Source organism: Hippopotamus amphibius, chromosome 6 (assembly GCF_030028045.1).
Source record: "Hippopotamus amphibius kiboko isolate mHipAmp2 chromosome 6, mHipAmp2.hap2, whole genome shotgun sequence".
In the NCBI taxonomy this organism is placed as follows: Eukaryota; Metazoa; Chordata; class Mammalia; order Artiodactyla; family Hippopotamidae; genus Hippopotamus; species Hippopotamus amphibius.
The window spans coordinates 49,971,198-49,992,470 of record NC_080191.1 but is presented as its reverse complement, the minus strand read 5'-3'; the positions used below and the strand labels follow the sequence as shown (position 1 = coordinate 49,992,470).

At 38.4% G+C, this 21,273-nt stretch overlaps 1 protein-coding gene across 5 annotated transcripts in view; it reads left to right on the top strand.

Annotated features, from left to right (window-relative positions):
- Positions 1-3,003, top strand: part of EPM2A (EPM2A glucan phosphatase, laforin) — a 92,339-nt gene extending 89,336 nt beyond the window's left edge. For 4 of the 5 annotated variants that reach the window (XM_057740016.1, XM_057740014.1, XM_057740018.1 and 1 more), the window contains exon 4: positions 628-3,003. In XM_057740016.1, the coding sequence (XP_057595999.1) occupies positions 628-905 (278 nt within the window). In that variant the 3' untranslated portion in view covers positions 906-3,003. The remainder of the gene's footprint in view (positions 1-627) is intronic. The other variant, XM_057740019.1, reaches the window with a different exon arrangement.
- Positions 3,004-21,273: the final 18,270 nt, after the last annotated feature.

Genomic DNA, 21,273 nt, shown 5'->3' with positions numbered 1-21,273 from the left:
TAATCATAGTTGCCCAGAAAAGGAAAACTGAATCAGTTTTAATATACACTGTATCATGAGGGAATACAGGAATGATTGGCTATCCCCATGTAGCAATTAATAAGTTAGCCATTCCACTGGACAAATGAAAATTAGCCTATGTCAAATGAGTCAGGTTGACTCCTTTAACCAATATGGACTAGTTCTGTTTTACATTTACCTGGAAGATCCTTTTGGATTAAAGGAAATTCAGGTGACAGGACCTGTGAGCTTCTCTTTGAAATCCTTTAAACCTCTACGCAATCTGTACAGGCCATTCTGATGGATGTAAAAATCCATTCTTCTGAGGATAGTGAATTTATCTTTGAAGGGAGATTTGCAAGGATGCAGACGTCATTCAAAGGAGCAGCGAAATCAAGTGAAGGTTCAGAGCTGACCTATTGCCTCTGTCTGCTCTTTCCACTTTACATCTAGCAGGTTTTGATATTGTCACACCTTTTCCTTCAAAACAAAGGAGTGAAGCAAGCCCCAACATCCCTGACTCTCCCGCCAAAACACTGTGATTTCTCGGTGCGCTGGAGGAGTGACTATTAGCGGCAACACGGGGTTCACTTCTCACTGGTCTGTGCTGTGCTCTCTCAATCCCAGGCCGTGTCCAGATGCTGCCGCAGGCGGTGTGTCTCCTCCACGCGCTGCTCGAGAATGGACACACCGTGTACGTGCACTGCAATGCTGGGGTGGGCCGCTCTACCGCGGCCGTGTGCGGCTGGCTCCAGTACGTGCTGGGCTGGAATCTCCGGAAGGTGCAGTACTTCCTCGTGGCCAAAAGGCCGGCTGTGTACATTGATGAAGATGCCTTGGCACGGGCGGAGGAAGACTTTTATCAGAAATTTGGGAAGGTTCGGGCTTCCGTATGCGGTGTATAGGTGACGGAGCTGCCTCCTCTCCCTCCCGGTTTCCTTAGGAAGCCTGGGGTGATGCTTGTAAATGACCTAAAAACCAAGATTCTTCCTCAGCTGGAAAGACGGAGCCTGGCTTCTCCCCTGACCCGCCTTCTTTAGTCTGGCACTGACTTTCATCATGCTTTGGTTGAGCTGTATCTTCTTTGAAATATTTTACAAAGGAAGCTGTGACTGACACAGGAGGAAAATCCACCAGCAGTTGGCCTGTGCAGTGTGGTTCCAGCATCAGACAGAAAGGGAGTGGGTGCAGTTCTGTGTGTGCAGGCAGCCTGGCCCTGCAGCACGGTGGCTGCTTTGCTGACTGTGAATGCACACCTCCCTTGCTTGTTGCCTTGCGACCTGGTGTGTGGAAGAAAAGGTCTGGAGTTACGTAGATGTCATCACTGCATGTGTGTACACACACACACACCCCTACATGCACAGCTTTTCTGCTGAACTGAAATGGAATTATACAGTGAGAGTTGGTCAGTTGACCAAAGAAGAGAATAAGGGTGGGCGGGAGCTGGACTGTGATAAAGTAGGAGGCCCATATGACCCAAAGCGATGACTTTCTAGACTTTTTTTTTTTCATCCTGCTTCCTGGTTGTAGAATGTGTTCCAAGGTCTCACCTTTCTTCCCTACCCGCAGCCCTGTGTGACAGCCTCAGGAGTGTTATTATCTCTTTCTGTTGTAGCCGAGGCTCCATGAGCGGAGGGAGCACGCCCAAGGTCTCAGGGCTGGTCAGGGACGAGCTGGAGTTTATCACCCAGGTTTATCTGACTCAGTGCTTTTTCAACACAACCTGTGGTTTTGCCAGCACACTGTAGTGAGTTCAGACTCTCTCAGAGGAAGGTCGATTTTTCTGCAGCAGTTTTTACAGTGAGAAATGGACCAGTGTTCTGATCAGTTGCCATAGAATTCAGGAAAGTAGTTATCCTAATTTAAACGTCGGTGGGCTGTCTCAAGGCTAGAGTGACCTGAGCCGTACGTGGCTCACAAGAAGAGCTCTATTCCCGAAAGAGCCCGGAGTGCCAAAGTCCACCGATGATTGTTCCACAGTTTAGGAGCGATCCTGGGTTAGCCCTCAATTTAATACAAACCACAGTTACTGTGCCTCCAGACTATGCAGTTCACTCTCCTGGCTTCTATAGGAACTATAAAGATTAATGGGATTTTGCCTTCAAAAAGCTCAGAGCCTAGAAAAAGCCCTGTGTTCAATCAGGTGCACTGCAGGGTTGAACTAGTAATGATTTGCTGGAATGGGGAAGCGGAAGTAACTTTCATTGGGTGCTTCTTATGTGCTAGACGCTTTACAGTCTTATTTAATGTAATCTTCGCAGTACCCGATGAGGGAGGTTTTATTATCTCCATTATACAGATGAGGAAACTAAGACTCAGAGAGATTAAATCAACTGTCCTCTATCACATGGTGAATAAATAGATGAAATAAGACACAAAGCTAGGTTTGTTTGACTCAAAGCCCATACTTTTCCTATTAAATTACAATGCTTATTTATTTTTCTTCTCTTTCTTTTCTTCCATAAGTATTTATTGATAGATATGAGATTTAGGAAGTATGGGGATAAGAAGGATGAAAGGTAAGTCCCAGTGGAGTTCAGAGGAGAGAGAGGCATGTTATAGCTGGGACTCAGAGGAGATGGCATTTAATTTGGGCAGAGAAAGCTAGACAGGACACGTGTATCCTACAATTTTGCAAAGTTAAATTTATAAGCCAGGATTACATAATATGAAGTCCAGTTCTCTTGCTAAAAATAAGTAGAAATAACTATTTTACTCAAGTAGCCTGTAGTCATAATGTGTCATATAAAATTTAATCTTAAATATGGAATATTTCTAACTAATTATATAAATGTGTGTGTGTGAGAATTTCTTTAATGTCTAAGAAGTCCAACTATGTAACTTCCACTATAGAAAGACTTTTTTTGGGGGTGGATTTTTCCCTTTTTGGACTTTGATAGACAGAATCTGTTTAGGGCTATTAAAAACATTTTGGAAAAACTTCTCATCCTCAATGAATGGGATGTTCCATGTATTTCAGAATCACCTGGAACTTTTGCTAAATAAAAGCATTAAAAATGACCTCTTTGTATAGGATTTTGTTTAAATGTTAATTTAGTCTGAAATCCAGAAGAACAAACTGTGTTTCCTTATTTGTAAATGAGGCGTTCGGCTGAACTAAATTTTTTTTCCTTATCACTCATTAACTGATCAAAATTGACAGTTACAGGACAAAAGAAAGTCAAAGGTGAGGACACCACAAAGAAGTGAGGATGGAAAGCTCAAGGGTGTGTCAGAGAAAATCAAAGCAGATATTGTGCCATTAGCTGCTTGTCACTGGTGTTAATAAAACTTTCCAGTCACAGGTTTTTCAAAGAACATCATAAGTTCTCACTCAGGGCAAAGAAATGTTCAAATAAGTTTACTTTCTTTTAGATTCGAAACATTGTCCTTCAATTATTTTGTGTGCTAATGTTAGGAAAAATTTGAGAAAAGAAACACAGTCTTTTGATCAAGTGGTCCAAACCACTTGGCTTGGCCTAAGAAATAATGATGACAAAATGTGATTAGGAGTTTGGAAATTGTAAGGAAGTAATGAAAGGAAACATTGTGGACAAGATAGCTAGAAAATGAGAACTTGCCACACATGAGATAACACTGAATAGCTAAACAAATAGAGTCAGTTTGATCAAAAGTTAAAATGGAAAGTATCTTAGGCGATAATCTAGCTTAATTCCTTTATTTTATGGAGGAGCAAACTAAGTCTCAAAGACCTCAAAGGACTCTTCTTGCAGCAAAAACCTTTAATTGAGGACCAGGGGAAAGGGATGAGCTAGGGAGATAGGTCAGGAGATTTGTTGTGAGGGGTTGTAGGAAAGTTCATGGGAGCGAGAGCAGACAGTGGAGAAGAATTGGTGGGAAGATTAATGGAAACTGGAGTAAGGGGAAGAAAAATGGCTAAAATGAGAAAAAGCAAAGAACAGCGTAATTCCCAAAAGAAGAAAAAGCAGGTGTTTCCTTTCATAGTGATACTATTGGGGAGGTATGAATGTAGAAGCAGGCAGGTAGGGTCAAGGTTATGTTCCCAGGATAGAAGGCCGTGCTACATATCCACCTGTAATACCTCTCTGTGGGACTAGATCACAGTTGGAAACAGGACCAGCTCGATTTCACTTGCTGACCAAATAGAGGGGAAGGGTGTGTGGTGGCTTGTTACCTGCTGGGAAAAAAGAGAAAATCTGGTAGGAGATGGGACTAAGAATAAAAAGGGAAGCACGGATGAAGCTACCTCACATTGTAACAATAACAAAGGCAATGATAATAAAAGGGAAGAGGAAGAACAACAGAAACAACTTTGTTCCTTCCTTCCCCAAACAATTGCTCCCAAAGTCTCTCCCAATTTGGTTAATGGAAATATACTTCCAGAGTCTCAGGTTCAACCCTCGGAGGCATTCTTAACTCCATTCTTTCTTTCAAACATCACATTTAATCCATCAGGAAAATCTGTCACCTCTCCTGTCAAAATATCTATAGCCCAACTCTGTTTTACCTCCTCGCCCAAACAACCCTAGGCAGAGCCAGCAAGATCTCTAGACTGAACTCCAGAAACAGCCTCCTACCTGGTCTCTCCGTGTCTCGCCTTCCCTCTTCCCCTGCCGCTACCATTCTCGTACAGCGGCCAGTGGGATCCTATAAACGTGTGACAGATCACATCACTCCCGTGCTCAAAACCTCCAGTGTCTTGCCCTGTCACTCAGAATAAAGGCCAAAGACCTCTAAGGACTTACACAGCCTGGTCCCCTGTTATGTCTCTGCCCTTACCTCCTGCTGCTTTCCACCTCACCCTGCTCTACCCACACTGGCCTTCTTGCCCTCTGACTATTCCCTGAAGGCTCCCACTTCAGGACACCTGTACTTGCTCTTCTCTCTGCCTAGAGTGGTCTTTCTTCCGGGTGTGCACGTGGCTCACTCCCATCCCTCCTCCAGGGCTGCATCTCTGGACCACTCTACTAAAAACTGCCACACCCAGTCCCAGCCCGCCCTCTCCTCATTCTCTGCTTCATTTTTCTTCATGGAACTTTTTATTGGCCAGTATATCACATACTTTGCTTATTTGTTTGCACCGTCTCACTACAAATGTAAAAATCATAATGGCCCAAATTTGTATTTGTTTTGTTTGGTGATGTACTTACAGTGCCTGTAATGGAGCTTGGCATGTATTAGTTCAATGAGTCAAGGGCAAGAATACCTCGTAACGATTGAGAACATACGCAGTCCACATACTTTTCTCTAAGTGCTTTACATATATCAACGTTTTTAATCTTCCCAGCAAATCTATGAGGTAAATACTATTATTATCCCTATTTGACAGAAAAGAAAGCTAGAGGCACACAGAAAATGTGAACTTATTCTAAGGCAAGCAGGGCAGTTGCACTCCTGGTTTGGGTGGAGTAAGTGCCTATATGAATTCCGGGCACATCACATGTGTTAGTTTGTTAGGAATCCTAAAATGGACCACAAAGAGAGTAGCTTAAACAACAGGAATCTACTCTGTTACAGTTCTGGAGGCTAGAAGTCCGAGATAACGTATCAGCAGGTTCCTTCTGAGAACTCTGAGGGAGAACCTGCTCCAGTCCTCTCCTGGTTGCTGTGATTTTCTAGCAATCTTTGGCATTCCTTGGTTTGTGGTAGCATCACCCCACTCTCTGCCTTCATCTCCCCTTGGTGTTCTCCCTATGTGTGTGTCTGTGTCCAAATTCCCCCTTTTTATAAGCATACCAGTTACATTGGAATAGGGGCCCACCCTACACCAGTATGGCCTCGTCTTCCCTAGTTACGCTGCAAAGACCTGATTTCTGAGTAAGGTCATTCTCTGAGGTAGTGGAGTTCAGAACTTCAACATATGAATTTTGGTAAGGATGCAGTTCAAACCATAACACTGCAGAAAACAACTACCTGTAGACTATGGCTAATGAAAAACCAGGTGGGTTGGAGAAAAGTGAGAATTTGGAAGAAGGGATCAGAATGTACTGAGTTTCCCATTTTTACAGGTTTAGCCTGATGTTAGGCCATAGACACAGAGTTGCTGAGATATCTAAAACACTGGACAGGAAACCCTCTCCTCCTTGGTTCAGGAACCAAGAGTTGAGGAAAATTACGTACTTCCCTGGTAATGGAGATGAGTTCAGGAAAAAAAATATGTGACCTAGCACAAGTCCCTGACATACATAAAAAATCTCTGGGGGCTTCTGGATAAAGTTTTCTTACGCTTGAGAAGGAACTACAGGAAGAGACGCTCTTCCTTCCTTTGGCGGTCGTTTTGTGTGGATATGTGATCCAGACTAGTGGAACCATCTTGCTACCAGCCTGAGAATAACACAAAAGGAGAGAGAAGAGGAGTGGTGAAGCTGCAGCTACTAGGTAAGTTAACCTGAAGTCCGCCCAAGTTCTTGACTTCAGTTGTGTGTGATGACTTATCTGTGTATAAGTCAGTGAGTTGGGTTTTCTGTTGCTTACAGCTGAAGGCGTTATATTTGGTTCATTACCAATATATAAGTTCTAGTTTTATGACAAAATTATTTTTCTCATAACTTGTGGCATTAAAATGTATTCTGATATCATTTAAACAGCTTATGTTTTATATTTTCTTCTACTGGGCTATTGTCCAGTAGTAGGGTTTTTACTGCTGGGTTTCAGAGGATAGTTCTCAAAAGGAAGATGGAGTAGTTTGTGATGGATTTATTAGACTTAGAACATTTTTATTTTTGTGATTTCCAGTTATTGTCCATTGAGTAGTGGTTCTTACCTAACTAGCTGAAAGCCAACCCAAAATGAAAGATATGGAAAATTCACCATTTTTCTTGGCAATAAACAAATATACTCCACAGGATTACACCTTCAGATACTCTACAAGCTTTATATGAGCCAGATAATCTTAATATCTACTTCAATAGATGGTGAAAAATGTAGTGGACCAGGCTGGTTTGATGTATGTAACTTCTTTTCCCTACCTTTAGACATAAATTATACCGAGAATAAAGTTTTTTTTTTTTTAAGAAGAAAAGAAAGAAAAGAAAAAATAGCATGTAAAGGAAGAAGCAGTAAAAATAAAGGATTTTCAAAAATGGAATTAGCCTCTTAATATATGAATTAGGTTTTCTCATTTTAAAAGTAGAATTCTCAAGTAGAGATTTAGATGAGAGAAACTTTAAAATATGATTTATATGACAATGTTCAGTGTTTCTAGTTGTATACGTATACTGTAAACTTGGACCAAGTTTTTATCTAATAAAACTTATATTCAAAACCCTAACACAAAAACATTCAAAACTTTATTTGGTTGAATAATTAACTACTTTTTATTATGTAAGATCATTTAGAGTTGAAAATGTATTTGTGTCTTTCATATCATTAGTCTTCTACTGAGCAGCTCTTTTATCACCTTCTAAAGATGTCCCATTAGTCTTTCTTGTTTGTTTTCCTTTGATTCCTTAGCAGTAATTCAGTGTCAACATAAAATATGTGGTTAGTTTACATTATAGTAGGCATGGAATAGCTAAGCAGTTAAGCTCTGGGCTCCTGTAGCTAGAGCGTATGATAAAATATCTAAGAATATATACAATAGGGGAAAAGCTTTAAACTCAAATATGATCTGGAAGTTATCATTTGGCCCAAAGGACAGAAACCCAAGAACAAAATCCAGAGACAGCTGAAAGAATAGCTGGAGGCAGACAGAAAATGTAGGCCATTCAAGTAACAGGTGGGATGAATTCCTGTACTATAGTTGTATCAGGTATTATACCAATATTACTCAAGGAAATACTACTTAACATTCAATGAAGAAGATTGTTGTCATTTAAAACCTGAACTATAAATAATTAGTATGAAGTGATCTGGCCTAGCATCTGTGTGGTATGGACTACAAAAAAGAAATTCAGGAGAAACTGGACAGTGAAAGAATAAAGAGCTGGACCTAGCACAGAATGGAACAGGTAATTGTCATTGTCACACCTATCAAGGCTTTCATCAATTCCTAGTGAGAAAAAACTGAGACCTCGTTGAATAAAATTTAGTTTTCTGTATATAATTGTTTAATAAGATGAAATATATTTTCCATTTAATAGAGATCCATATTGTTGCTTTTTTAAAGTTAAATGACAAATCCAAAGGTAGACTCATGGGACTTCCCTGGTGGTCCAGCAGTTAAGACTCTGCTCTCCCAATGCTGGGGTCCCAGGTTCAATCCCTGGTCAGAGAACTAGACCCTGAATGCTGCAACTAAGAGTCCACATGCCACAACTAAAAGATCCCACATGCAGCAACTAAAGATCCCGCATGCTGCAACTAAAAATATCCCTCATGCTGCCAGGAAGATCCCCTGTGCCGCAACTAATACCCAGCACAGCCAAATAAATAAAAGAATAAATATTAAAAAAAAAACAGGAAACAAAACAAACAAACAAAAAAACAAAACAAGGATGGATTCATGGTCCAGACAATTGCAGTGAAGATTCTGTACCCACTGTGGACAAACAAGATGAGCACCCTCCATTTCTTATAGAATGGTGTTCAAACCAAGCTTATGTCTGCTTTTTCTATGCCTATTTTCTCCTTTCTTGCTTTTAGTTTTGACTTTATTTCCTCTTCCTTAAAGGAAGAACATTAACATTGACCTACAGCCACTGCTCTTTATCCTTCCTTCCTGTTGACATTATTACAATTATAATTATGAATTGTTTCAGGTATACTTTTTTTTTCCTTTTTATATTTCTTACTTCTTTTTTAATTGTTAGGGAGGGCAAAGCAGACGTTGGTGAGGACGAACTCTTCATGGCCAGACTTAAAACTACTGCCCCATCTCATTTTTGCCTTCCTATCTCACCCAACTTACATTAGAGTTGAGTCTCAGGGTTCCAACGAGCACATTATTGCCCATCTTCCTGCAGTACTGCATCTTCTCATTAGGTGTTGAAATATCTTACCTGCTGGTCATCCTTCTTACTTTTCTATTCATTGTTGCAGGTGGATTTCTACCCTCTAATTTTATGTTGTAATTTCCATTCAGATGTCAGGAGGAATAGCATGTTTGCCATTTTAAATGAGAATTTTCTCAATCATCATCTATACCAGTGACACCCAAATCTCAATTCTACAGTTCTCTTGAGTGCCAGGCCCAGATATCAAAATTTTTTTCTGAACATTTTTATTTGGACATCTGCCAGGACAGCTTTCAAATTCAACATGCCACAAAATGAAGTTTTCTTTCTTTTGCTGAACTTCCCATAGTTTCTCCTTTGGGCAGACAGTGGCAATGTCTTTCCACTAGTTGCTCAGGTCAGAAATCTGAATGTCATTTTTGGGCCATTTTTCTTCCATTCACCATCCTTATAATCACTCAACAATTCCTTTCAATTATACCTCCTAAATACCTTTTATGTCCACTCCCAACTATCAGCTCTGATATAGATTATTAAAACATTCTGACTTACCCCTACTGTTATTCTTATCCCTTTCTAGACCATTCTTTATTTGCTACCAGAGAAACTTTTCTAAAATTCAAATATGGTGCTGTCTCTTCCTTGCTCAACATTTCTCAGTGGCTCCTCATTGTTCTAGGGAAGAAGTTAAAAAGTTCTTATTGTGATATATAAGACTCTTTATGACCAAGACTATGCCTTTCTCCCCAGTCTCTCTTGTCACTCCTGTAACTATGCTCCAAGAGTACACTCCCATCACAGTGAATTACTTAAATGTTCTATGACCTTCTCTGCCCTCTGGTTTTTGCACGCACTCTTTCCTCTGCCTGGAACCCTGTTTCCTCCCATCTATATCTGGCCTGCCCTTTGTTCTCCAAGGTCACCCTCTCTGAGATGTCTTCATGGGTCCTCAAGCTTGCTCTTTTGTGGGATTTTCATAGGACCCACATTTGCTGCTCTTCAAGCACTTGATACACTGCACTGTGACATATTTAGGTAGGAATTGCAAATAGCGTTTAGCAACATAGGCTTTTGCACATTCTCAGATATCGTTTAAGCCAAATACTTCTTTGGCTCCTGTGCACAGACCTAATGTATATTTTAACCTAAGAGAAAAATGAAGAAAACATTTCAGAATAACTTTTTTCATGTAAGTTAATGATTGGGGTAATTTATTGAAAAGTACTATCAGAGGCTTCCTTTTGTTGTTTTATGTTTAATATCCATTTCTATAAATAACACTGGTATTAATGATATTAAATCATAACAAATATATATCAACATCAGAAAGCCATGATCGTATAAAATTTTATATTGCATTTCAATCCAATCTCTTGCTGCAAATTGCATTTATTCAGTCCCCCTTTGGGTTGCCATCATAGGCTGATACTGATGAGCTTCAAAAAAAGACCAGCCTTATGAAATACACTGCTATGTGTACTAAGAGTATTATTGATTATATTACACTGCACAGTATTCTCACAGTGAGTGAGCTTATGGAAAAAATTTCCTTCTGGCCAAAGAATTAGGCACAGTTGTTGTTTTCTTAAGCAATAAAAAAATAGTTTATGCAAGTGTGAAGCTTATAAATAATTGCTTTCCTCTTCTCAGTAACAATTAGGATTATGTAGTACAAATTTCTTGAATTAACTTTATTCCATGGTCTGTCTTGTATTTCTACCCATTTTTACTCCATTGCCTCATCTTTCTTACTTATTTAAAATTTTATTTTCATTTTTGATCCATTGAAAGTGTCATTTTTAATTCCTTTTGGAGAAACAGAGGTATAAATAAGTACAAAATAAAATATTTACCATTTGAAGCACTTGCACAATAAAGAATGAATATGAATACTGTTTGCATAAATGTTGAAAAAAGGTGAAATATCATGAAATGTCTATATGTTTTGGGATAAAATTCTATCTTTTAGAAATAAAGATACTCTAAGAATAGTATCTTCCTTTATCTTTCACTTAATGGACACAAATATCAGAGGATTGTCTCAAACCCACAGAATGTCTCCATGCCTTTGTGTTGATTTGCTTGATAGATGCATTCTTATGATTAAGCAAGGATGAGCTGGAACTCAGGTCATCATCATAGGTTTCCTGTACATCTAAAACTTTACAGATGGAGGGATGTGGTTTTCTTTTCTTTTTCTGATTAATCCAACAGATTGCCTAGTCTCCATAATTTCATTTATAATCCATGGAGTGAATAATCAGATGTGAACACCTGTTCTTCCTCTATACATTCTGTTGAGCATAAAAACAGCTGCAGCCCTCTGAAAGTAATAAAACTCACAACAAAAGATTAGACAAACCTAGTGACCTGTTATATTTCAGGTGTTTGAATAGTGGAATTCTGTCTTCCAGAAAAAACTGCAGACCTGATAGTATTGTTATGACATTGGCAGTATTCCCTTATGAAATTAACACCAAGTTTTCATCTTTTTCCTATTTATTGTGTATTGTTTTCTCCAAGGATAATCAAAATTTGTTAACTTATTACTTAAAAAGCTTCAAATTTCTGTACACAGAAATTCTTTCAGTGTTTTAAATATATTAAGCTGATTATTTGGAAATGGAGGCAACACTCTTGGGAAGATAATAGATCATGGCATATGTAAACCAATTAGATAAAGGAAGCTTGTATATAATCACTGGCAAGCAGTAATTAGAGTTGTGTAAAGAAAATTTGTTTTATTATTAAGTTATTTAAATAGTGCTGAATATGCATGAGGAATAACAACTGATACAAAACAAGTCTCTTTTGCAAAGTGATTTTAAAGTGTCTATAAGCAATGTCCCAGTTTAATTTAAAGCATTCGCCAATCTTCTTTCTCCAGGAATTACTTTCACAAAAATATTTGTTGATAGCACAGAATATATGTTACCCCTCAGTGGCCTATTTGCTTTCAGATCAAAGAGAATAAGAACTTTTTATCCATATGATATATGATTTTTGATTTTTATTACTTTAAAAAATGTATTTATTTTTGGCTGTGTTGGGTCTTCGTTGCTGTGGGCAGCAAGCAGGGGCTACTCTTCATTGTGCTGCGAGGGCTTCTCATTGCGGTGGCTTCTCTTGTTGCAGAGCACAGGCTCTAGGCATGCAGGCTTCAATAGTTGTAGCACAGGAGCTCAGTAGTTGTGGCACTCAGGCTCTAGAGCACAGGCTCAGTAGTTGTGGTGAACGGGCTCAGTTGCTCCTAGGCATGTGGAATCTTCCCAGACCAGGGATCAAACCCATGTCGCCTGCATTGGCAGGTGGATTCTTAACCTCTGTGCCACCAGCGAAGCCCTTGATTGTTATTTTTAATGACAGAAATAGAGGATACATAAACAAAATCCACATTTTAGTCAGGAGTGAATCTTCCTACAGCTCATAATAAAAATGTTATCAGTGAGATACTTTGCAAAAATAAAAAAGGAGTGCAAGTGAAAAATATCTGGGGTATTTAAATGAGCCCGCCATTTGCTGCTGTTGCTAAAAAGGATAACAAAATGATGGGCTGGTTTTTTACACACAACAATATACAAACAAACAAGAAGCGCTCAGGTCTTGACCACAGGAAGTGTAGTGCAGAGTTTTTGCTCTGACCACTAGCTAATTGAAGGATTGTGTTTCGTTCTATCAACAAATTTGCAGAAGGATATTGACAGTTATAGATTAGACAGTTTTCGAAAGAGGATTTCTGATTTCTTCAGGAGTATAGATGGAGAAAACAAGACTCAGAGATCTTTTGATACTAGCAAATTCATCTCTTGAACAATCGTGCAAATGCTTACTATTTTCCAGGTATTATTTGGGACTCCCACTCAATACTCACAATGGCTTTGTTAAATGGATGTAATTATCAAAATATATAGAAAGGAGCCTAGGACAATTCATTTGGAAAAAAGAAAACTGTGGAAAGAAATCACACTCTAAATATCTGAAGAATTGACATATAAATAAGGCAATTACCTTGCTCTCACTGCTCCAGAGGGCAGAAGAAAGATTCATGGCTGGGAGTTATAGGGTGGTAGGTTTTGGCTCCCTTTAAGGAAGAACTTTCTAAACAAATTGAAAATGGTAAAACAGATATTGACTTGTGAGATAGTGAGCTTCCTGCCACTAAATGATTTTAAACCAGAAGTTGAAAAACCCCCCTCTACAAATATTTTAAAGTGGTTCCTGGGTGGAAGACTTGATTCTATGACTTCTGAGGTGCTTTCCAAAGTTAGCGATCTATGCTTATAATTACTGATTTATGTCAACTTTCAATTTCCTCTTTTCCATTGAACATTAAAAGCTACAAATTGACATTTACCAAGGCAACCAAAGGACGTGAGAGGACAGTACAAATGTCCTACAAAGCTCAAAGAGAAAACTGAATGCTCAATTGGCTTTTGCTTCTTCCTAGTGATGTTGGAAAAGATAGAATAAAAGAATGAATGAATGAACGAACAGATAAATAAATAAGTGTAAACCTTCTGAAGCTGTGCAGGGGTTCACATTATGTGTGTAGGGAACACTGGAATGACATGTCTGGTGCCAAGTGGAATGAGCTCTGGATAGATTCTCCAATGAGAAGAACTTTAAAGGAAAAAGAGGGTCATAACCTGCAGGAGAGAAGATGCCGTCTTTGCCATAGGAATCAACCCCTGAAATAATTGAGTTCATGTAATTGTCTTGATTGAGTATACATCCTTATCTTCGCCACACGTTTTTTTCCACGTAAAATTTTTATTCAGAATTCACGAAGATTTCACTTTAAAACATCTCTGACAAAAATCCAGTCTGGGGTCAGTAAAGCAAATTTAAATTTGATCATTCCTGGACACTGTTCTAGTTTATTGACTGACACCTCTATGGACTATCTTAGATTAGGTATATTGACTGGTCAAGTCCTGCTCACCTGTTCATTTTTTATTTTAACTTTGAGCCAAGCAATAAATCAGATCAATTAATTGACTCAGAACACTACTCAAGGCAAATGTATTAGACATGCCAAGATTTTATTAATTAACTAGCCTTGTGGCCAACAAATATCCCCTCCCTCCCACGGAAGAACTTGCTTCCTTTTACTGTTTCATAGGACGAGAGCTGTTTGCTGAGACAATGTCTTAGCCAAGTACATTAAAGAGAATACTTGTGAGTATAATCACATTTCTCAAATAATCCCCTGAGTAGTTTTCTCCCTATTTTCCCTGCTGTTTAATTTTTCCCTTTGATATAATTTACTGCCTATTCTGTTAAAGCAATTAGATATTTGTGTTAATTAGATATTTGCTGTGTATGCTGAAGTGGAGATAGTTAGCTCAGGATGGGAGCTGGCTCTCAGATGCTCATTCTGAGAGTAACTTTGTTTTGCTAATTTCTCCATGACACACTTTCGTCTGTTTCTTTAGCACTGTGTATGGCTCTCTGAAAATACATCAAACTTAAATGGGCCCTCAAAGCAGCACTTCTTCTGTACTGTCCGTTGTTCAAAAATGTGTTGCTTATATTACTTTGTTCTTTAGTACCATTGGAGAAGAGAATGACCAACTAAGGAGGTAATGTGAAACATTTCCACTTATTTACCATGATTCAGCTGTTTATGAAGTGATACGTGTGAAACAAATGTAAAGAATAACAGATATTTTTCATATGAGTAAGTACAGGAAGCAAGAGTTATTTTACGAAAGAAAATAACGTGGAAAGGGCATTAGTGAAATAGCTTCTTAAGTTTAATTCTGGTACTGTTTTCTAGCTTTGGAAGGTGCATGTGTGTGTGTTTATGCGTCAGTCTGCATGTACGTAAAACTATTATTTTTTGAATCCTGTGTACTGTCTTCCCCTGCACAGGCTACGTGCCTAACTACCCAGTAACTGATAGAGACAAAGGGTTAAGAATAGGAGAGAAGCAGCAAGTGGTTTAGATAGTGCTGGCCTCACATGATATCAAGAACTTTGAAATACAAATGTAATTTTCCCTTTGCCCGCTCACACTCTTGATTTATATTTTCCCAAACATAAGATGAATTGGGATGGAGGTCCCATGTCAGTTGAAGATTCAAGAACAGTGATATGTTTTCCTTCAAATCCTCTGTGCCACCGCCGGACTGTCAATCAAAGCAGCTGTGCCATCATCACCGTCTCTTTCTCATTTCAAGCCACAAACAAGTATCATTTCACCACCTCTGCATTCTGCGTTCTGTTCATGCATTTTACTGCTAAATGAAGCTTCATTTTGCTTCATGATTTCACCTTGTACCTGACCCACATTTTTACCACTGGTTCAGGTTGCTTTTAATTGTGTGTCCTGATCAATGTTAGTCTCCTTCTGGACTCTCTGCCTCCAGCTGTGCCACACTTCTCACTGTCACCCTGTGGTCAGCATTGTTTTCTTCATCCATCCCGTAGCCCCTCGAAATTCTTCCTAAAATGCTCTTGCCTGTCTCTCCCCAAAGCCTAAGAGTGTCTTGTCACTAATTATGTTCTCCAGAACTCTAAGATCCACATAGAGTACAACATAGCCTATCAGGGACAAGCCTTGAACTTCATTTCCTTAGTTTCTATTCTTTGGTTCATGGGTCTTTAATCAGATTGGACAAACTTGTCTCAAACTCCCATGATACAGTCATTCCAGTCCAAATGCCAAGCCTTTAAGATAACAGCCTTATAAGCCTAGATCAGATTCTTTTCTTTCAAATCCACCCAATTGTGTCTCTCCTGTCATTAAACTGTCACTGTCACTGCTCTTCCGTGAAAGCCTTTCTAGATTAACCAGAGGAGATCTGTACTTTTCTTTGTGGAATACAGAATTCTCAGGGACTTCCACGGGCATCTCCATATCCCTTCCCATTTACCTTTGACCTGTTTCTGATGTCGGCAGAGCACATCCATAGACGATGTTCTTAATGGATTATTTCAAGTTTGGTACAGGCCATTCTGTTGCAGGATGTGTGTACATGTGCACATGCACACGTGTGGGTCTACAGGTTTTGAGAGGATTCAATTGATGAACTCATGTACCTAATGTTTAGCAAAGCGTCATGTGTCTGTAAGTTCAGAATTGATTCTTGGAAATGATCATGAAAACAATACCAAGACACCTCCTTGGCTGGCAGTAGACGCAATAGGAACAACAATGGTTTTAAATGAATAGGGGTCATAACAATTCTTTGAGGTGGATTCTATGATTGTTCTCATTTGCTGATGAGGAGACTGAGGTACAGAGAGGTTAATATCTTTTGTAAAGTAAAACAGCTTGAAAGTGTTAGAGGCAGAATTAAAAGCAGGCTTTTTGATACCACAGACCCCACTCTTAACCACTATACCACATTGCCATTATAGCTGATCTATTTTTTACATCTGTATTATATACAAACTCAAACTGTATACATGGTTTTTTAAATAGAAAAATAATATTTAAAATAGTTAATAAAAAACTATAAAACAAATATTTATGACTTGGCATAGCTCAAATGGATTCTCGTTAGCAATTTAGAAATGCTTTCTGAATAAAAGTTAAATATAATATATAAATATTTAAATATGAAAAATTCATATAAAATGTAAACACATGCTTTAAAAAAGCATCTACATTTTTTATTTATACCAGAGTACTGAATATTATTTTTCCTACAAATAAGAAATGTACCAGTGGGCAAAAAGAATGATGATGTCTAAAAAATAAAATAAAGTACACAGTTAAGAAACGAAAAGTTAAATTATACATGTGTGCTGCCTTCAGAAGTTCATGCCGGGCACAGAAATAGCTGAGTAGGGGACCCAAGAACCATAAACAATCGGGTTTCTATTCACGCAGAGTCAAACGTTTCTACTTTTATTCCTGGATTTGATTTTCATTTTCTTCTTTTTCTCTTTAGTGGATATAAAATTGAATAAGAATTTAGATGATTGCTAAAGGAATTATCAATTGGCAGAAGTAAATTTCTATAGCTAGTCACCTGGTTTGAGAAGTATCCCATGGGATAAAAAGCTGTGTGATGAATGGGTAGGGTTATCAGTGAATATAAGGTGTGATGAAAATTTCCTGTAGTTTTTTTTTCTTCAAAATTTCTTCTTAACCATATTAAATGTGCTGTCGTTTGATGTATCACTTTTTGAGTTATTTCTTCTGAGTCTGAAGGCAGATTTTTTTGTTTCTTTTTGACCAAGGAGTTTTTCATTTAAAATCTTTTTAATTTTAATGGATATAAATGTTAAATTATGATATAAAAATTTGATGCCAATGTTACCACTCCCTTTTTGTATCTGGAAAGCAGCATTTTAAGCAATGTGTCTTTCTCTGCCTGAGAACACTCTCTTTTGAGTGTCAGTTTTCCTGAATTACAGTGAAGTTGCTCTACCTCTGAGCCATGTATAGGAGCCATATATATTCCTTTTTGAGACTTGCAGTCAGCATAATCATACTCTTCCCTTTCACTGTGGCTGAACTTCAGAATGAAGAATTCCTATTAGCATCCCTGTTTCAGAGAAGAGGCTAATGGAAGAGCCTGAGCTTATGAAGCACATGTGTCCAGGTTACCAGAGGTTGGTAATATCAAATGTTAGAGTAGTGACCAAACTGTTCATAGTATGTTTTTCTGTGTTTCTATAAAAGAGAAAAAAGAGGAAAAAAAAAAACCCTTTAAATACTGAAGTGAGTACATGCTAAACCAAAGAGTATTTTATTTACCATGTATGGCATTTTGGTATAATTGTTATAACTGGTGAATAATTGTTGTTGTTGTTAGAAATTCTGAACAATCTCTCAAAGGAAGAGGAAGTCCAGGTTGGCAGTCAGAGCCACTTTCTGTCTTTCAGAAGCAACTTTTCTATAATAAGTAGACCACAAAACATATAATCTGTCCCTGGCAAAGTTGTAAATTTAATTTTCGCCATCATCTTGCTGTTCCTCTAAGCATCTGTTACTGTTTTCTGTTCCTTCCTTCCCTCTCCCCACCCCCAGTGATGCCAATAGGCCACAGATGGATGCAGAGACGCTTCACTCTGGTCCCCTAGGCCTGCCCTACTCGGTTATAGGCCCTCTCTCCTCATCTCTCCAATCTATCTAATATTCCTTCCTGCTTGTGACTTACTTTCATGGTTGGGCTGACAGTATTCTAAGTTATAGATGCAACATGATTGAATAGTAAAAGTTTGATGTATTTAGTGCTCCCCCCAAAGTTAGACATCAAAAAGGGACCTGCTTCCACATGGCAAAAATCCCCAAGGAATGAATCCCTAGTAGTGAGATGTCTGATACTCTGACAGTCTAGGTAAGTTCATCTTTAGAGGCCAGGGTTCCTCATTACCCTTTCTTAATCTTAGATCTTTTTCTACATACTTATATTTTAGGTCCTCATGGTCATTTGAAAGTAGAGGTTGGAAGGAGTTGGAGGTAATGTACTTTCTTCTTTTCTTTCAAAAGGCAGTAATATTGTTGACTAAGAGATGTATGTTGCATGAGGATGTGAGAAAGCTGCTACTCTCCTTTACCCATTGTTCTCAGATTGCCTTCCTTTTCTGTTTCTTTAAAACATTTTGATAAACTAATTTATGAAAATTATTCTCAGGCTCTGGAGCAAATGCCACTAAATAAATTATGTATTTTGAAGATTGCTATAAAAACTAAATGGGGAAAGTTTTCTTTATGGGGAAGCAATATTTCATGTTGAATAGAGTATTTCAAGATACCGTTTTGTGTCTGGGTTAGATTTTCCAATAGTTGCATTTAGTAGATTCAATATAGAATTTACATTTGTAAGAGCAGGGTGAAAGCTCAAACAGAATCATTCAAATATACATGTTTTATTCTTTACCAGAAATCACATTTGTTAAAAGAAAGTTATCTTAAATGGTCCAATGTGCCCAAATGTCTAATATATTTTTCTTGAGTATAATAGTAAATTCCTAAAGGAAACTTTCAAATCTTTGTATACAGTAATACTATCCAGCAAGCATAATCACATTTCTCAAATTCCCAAGAAGTACAAACTACTTTATTTCCTAAAATGATAAATTTTTAAAAAGGCACCCACATTTTAGGGATTTTTCTGCAGGGCCCCAGAAAAGCGTAAACTCTTTATGGTTATGCAATTTGGCTTCTGTGCATAAACATTTTATTGTTTATAATTTTATTGAGTAAAAATCAAATAAGTGACAAAATTTTTATGAAATTTCTCCCCACATCTTCAAATTTCCCCTGAAGGCTTTTTTTTTTTCTCATTTAAATTGCTTAAGATATTGTTAGTGATATGAGAATGTATTTTGTATTTAGAATCATATAACTTTTAGGTTTTTGAATTGGAAGAGATCCTAAGAGATTATTTCTAGACTAACTTCTTCACTCTACAGATAAAAAAAAAAATTGAATCTCAAAGAGGTGATGTTAAGCCATCTGATACACATGGCAGAAATACTAATTCCCAGTTCAGGGCACAGATCAGTTCAACTAACATTTATTGAGTAGTTTGAGGATTTTTAAATAATTGAGAAATAATTTTGAACTTCTAGGAGTTTATACTCTAATAAGCTGTGCAGACCAATAAATAGATAATATCAGTAGAATGTGTTAAATATGGTAAAAAAAAAAAAAAGGCAAGTGCAGGATAAAAGCAGAAGAATGGATTCATTTGATAAGTGATTTTATTTCTCTTCAGTGAACATTTATTGGGCACCCAGGTGATAAGACTGGTGAAGTAAAATACACATAGTTTCTGATCTCAGGATTCTGAGTCTTTTGAGGGATAGATGTCAATAAACCAATCACATAAAATGTATAATAAGAACTAAAATTATTACCTTGAATGCAGTTCTAGAAGGGCACATAGCAAAAGAACCTGACTAGCTTGGGGGTTTGGGAAAGGCTTCCCTCTCTTCTACTCACTGGGATAACCCACAGATTGAAGGGGTCAGGTTCACAGACTTGTCACAGTTAAGTTAAAAACATTTTTTTAATTTAGAAATAACAGATTCTCTTCTAGATGGGTTCATTGTGCGTTAAGATGTTCACTAAGGCATATTTGGCAGCTTCACAGGCTAATGGGAGTCACAGCCAGAAATGATGTCTGAGTTGCACCACTAGGCAGCTTTGGCAAAGATGCTGTTGTTTTCGTGGCCAAGTATGGACACTGCAAAGTGCCTTGCCAACATGGCGCATGTATGCCAGCCGGAAGACTTCTGTTGGTCTGTCTCTGGACCCAGGATGTCTCTGTCCACTCTACTGAACAGAAATCCAGGAGGAGCTTATGTCTTCGTGTTACAAGCTTCCAAAATTGAAGTCTTAAGAGTAGAGGCAGAGTTGCCATGAAACTACTGGAGCTTAAACTCAAGGCCCCTCACTTGCTAAGCCCTGGCTGTAATCTTAGCAATGTATTCATTTGGGTCACATATTTTTGTAAAATTTGGAAAAGTAAACTACTTCAATTTCAACAAATTGACTGCTGTTTTATTTCACTCCAACTTCCCCTTCATCACACTTCTTCCTGTGTCAGGTGGTTTTGAAGTGGCCTCTGAGACTCGATGGAGTTGAGATATTTAACTTGCATTTAATGGGGGTGTGTTTATGTAGTTTTCAGGCACTCCTAGGCAAAGTTAAACTATTAATAACTATCCTGGTATAGGAATGGCTTCCTGAAATATTCCTGCTTCCCACTCTGGTGACTCACCAGCTGTTATAACATGAAGGTGCAGGGTCAGAGGACACACCAAAATATGAGTGCAGCCTACAGTGGCTAAAACCACAAGTGTGTGGGAAATGGAAGAGAAACAAGGGAGTCCGAAGCTAGTCTGGAGAAAATCCTTCCAATTATCAGATCTGTAATACTGCAAAGAGATGGCCCAGTTGTCATTGATGCCAAGTCAAAAGGAACATTCTCCCCTGTTAGACTTATACTTGATAATGTTACAGATTAATCATCAATGCACCAATAAAAGGAGGAAAATGGGTGAAGTGGATTCTGAGAGGTGTAGTGATATCAAGAAAGCATTTTAGTAGTCAGGGTCCAATCAGGAGATAGAACGCAGTAATGTAAACAGGGAAAGTTTAGTATAACAAAGTATTAACTAAAACAGGGGCTTACTTACTAAGGAGCAAAGAAAAGTCTAAGGAATATAAGAGGAATGGATGTGGGACCAATACCTATCTCTAGGGCTGAAATAGAGCATCCAAGGAAGAAACAAATATGGAAGATTCCGCCTTCCTCTCCCCTTCCCTACCATGAGATTCAGACCTCATTGGAGAGGGTGGCAGCCATGCCCCACTGCATGGTGGGGAACTTCCTGAAGTGCTGTTGGAACTCTGCCCTCTGGAGCAGAGGAAGCCATCCACAGAAAGGTGCCCTGCTAAAGAACCCAGTGAGAAGCCACCAGCAGGGAC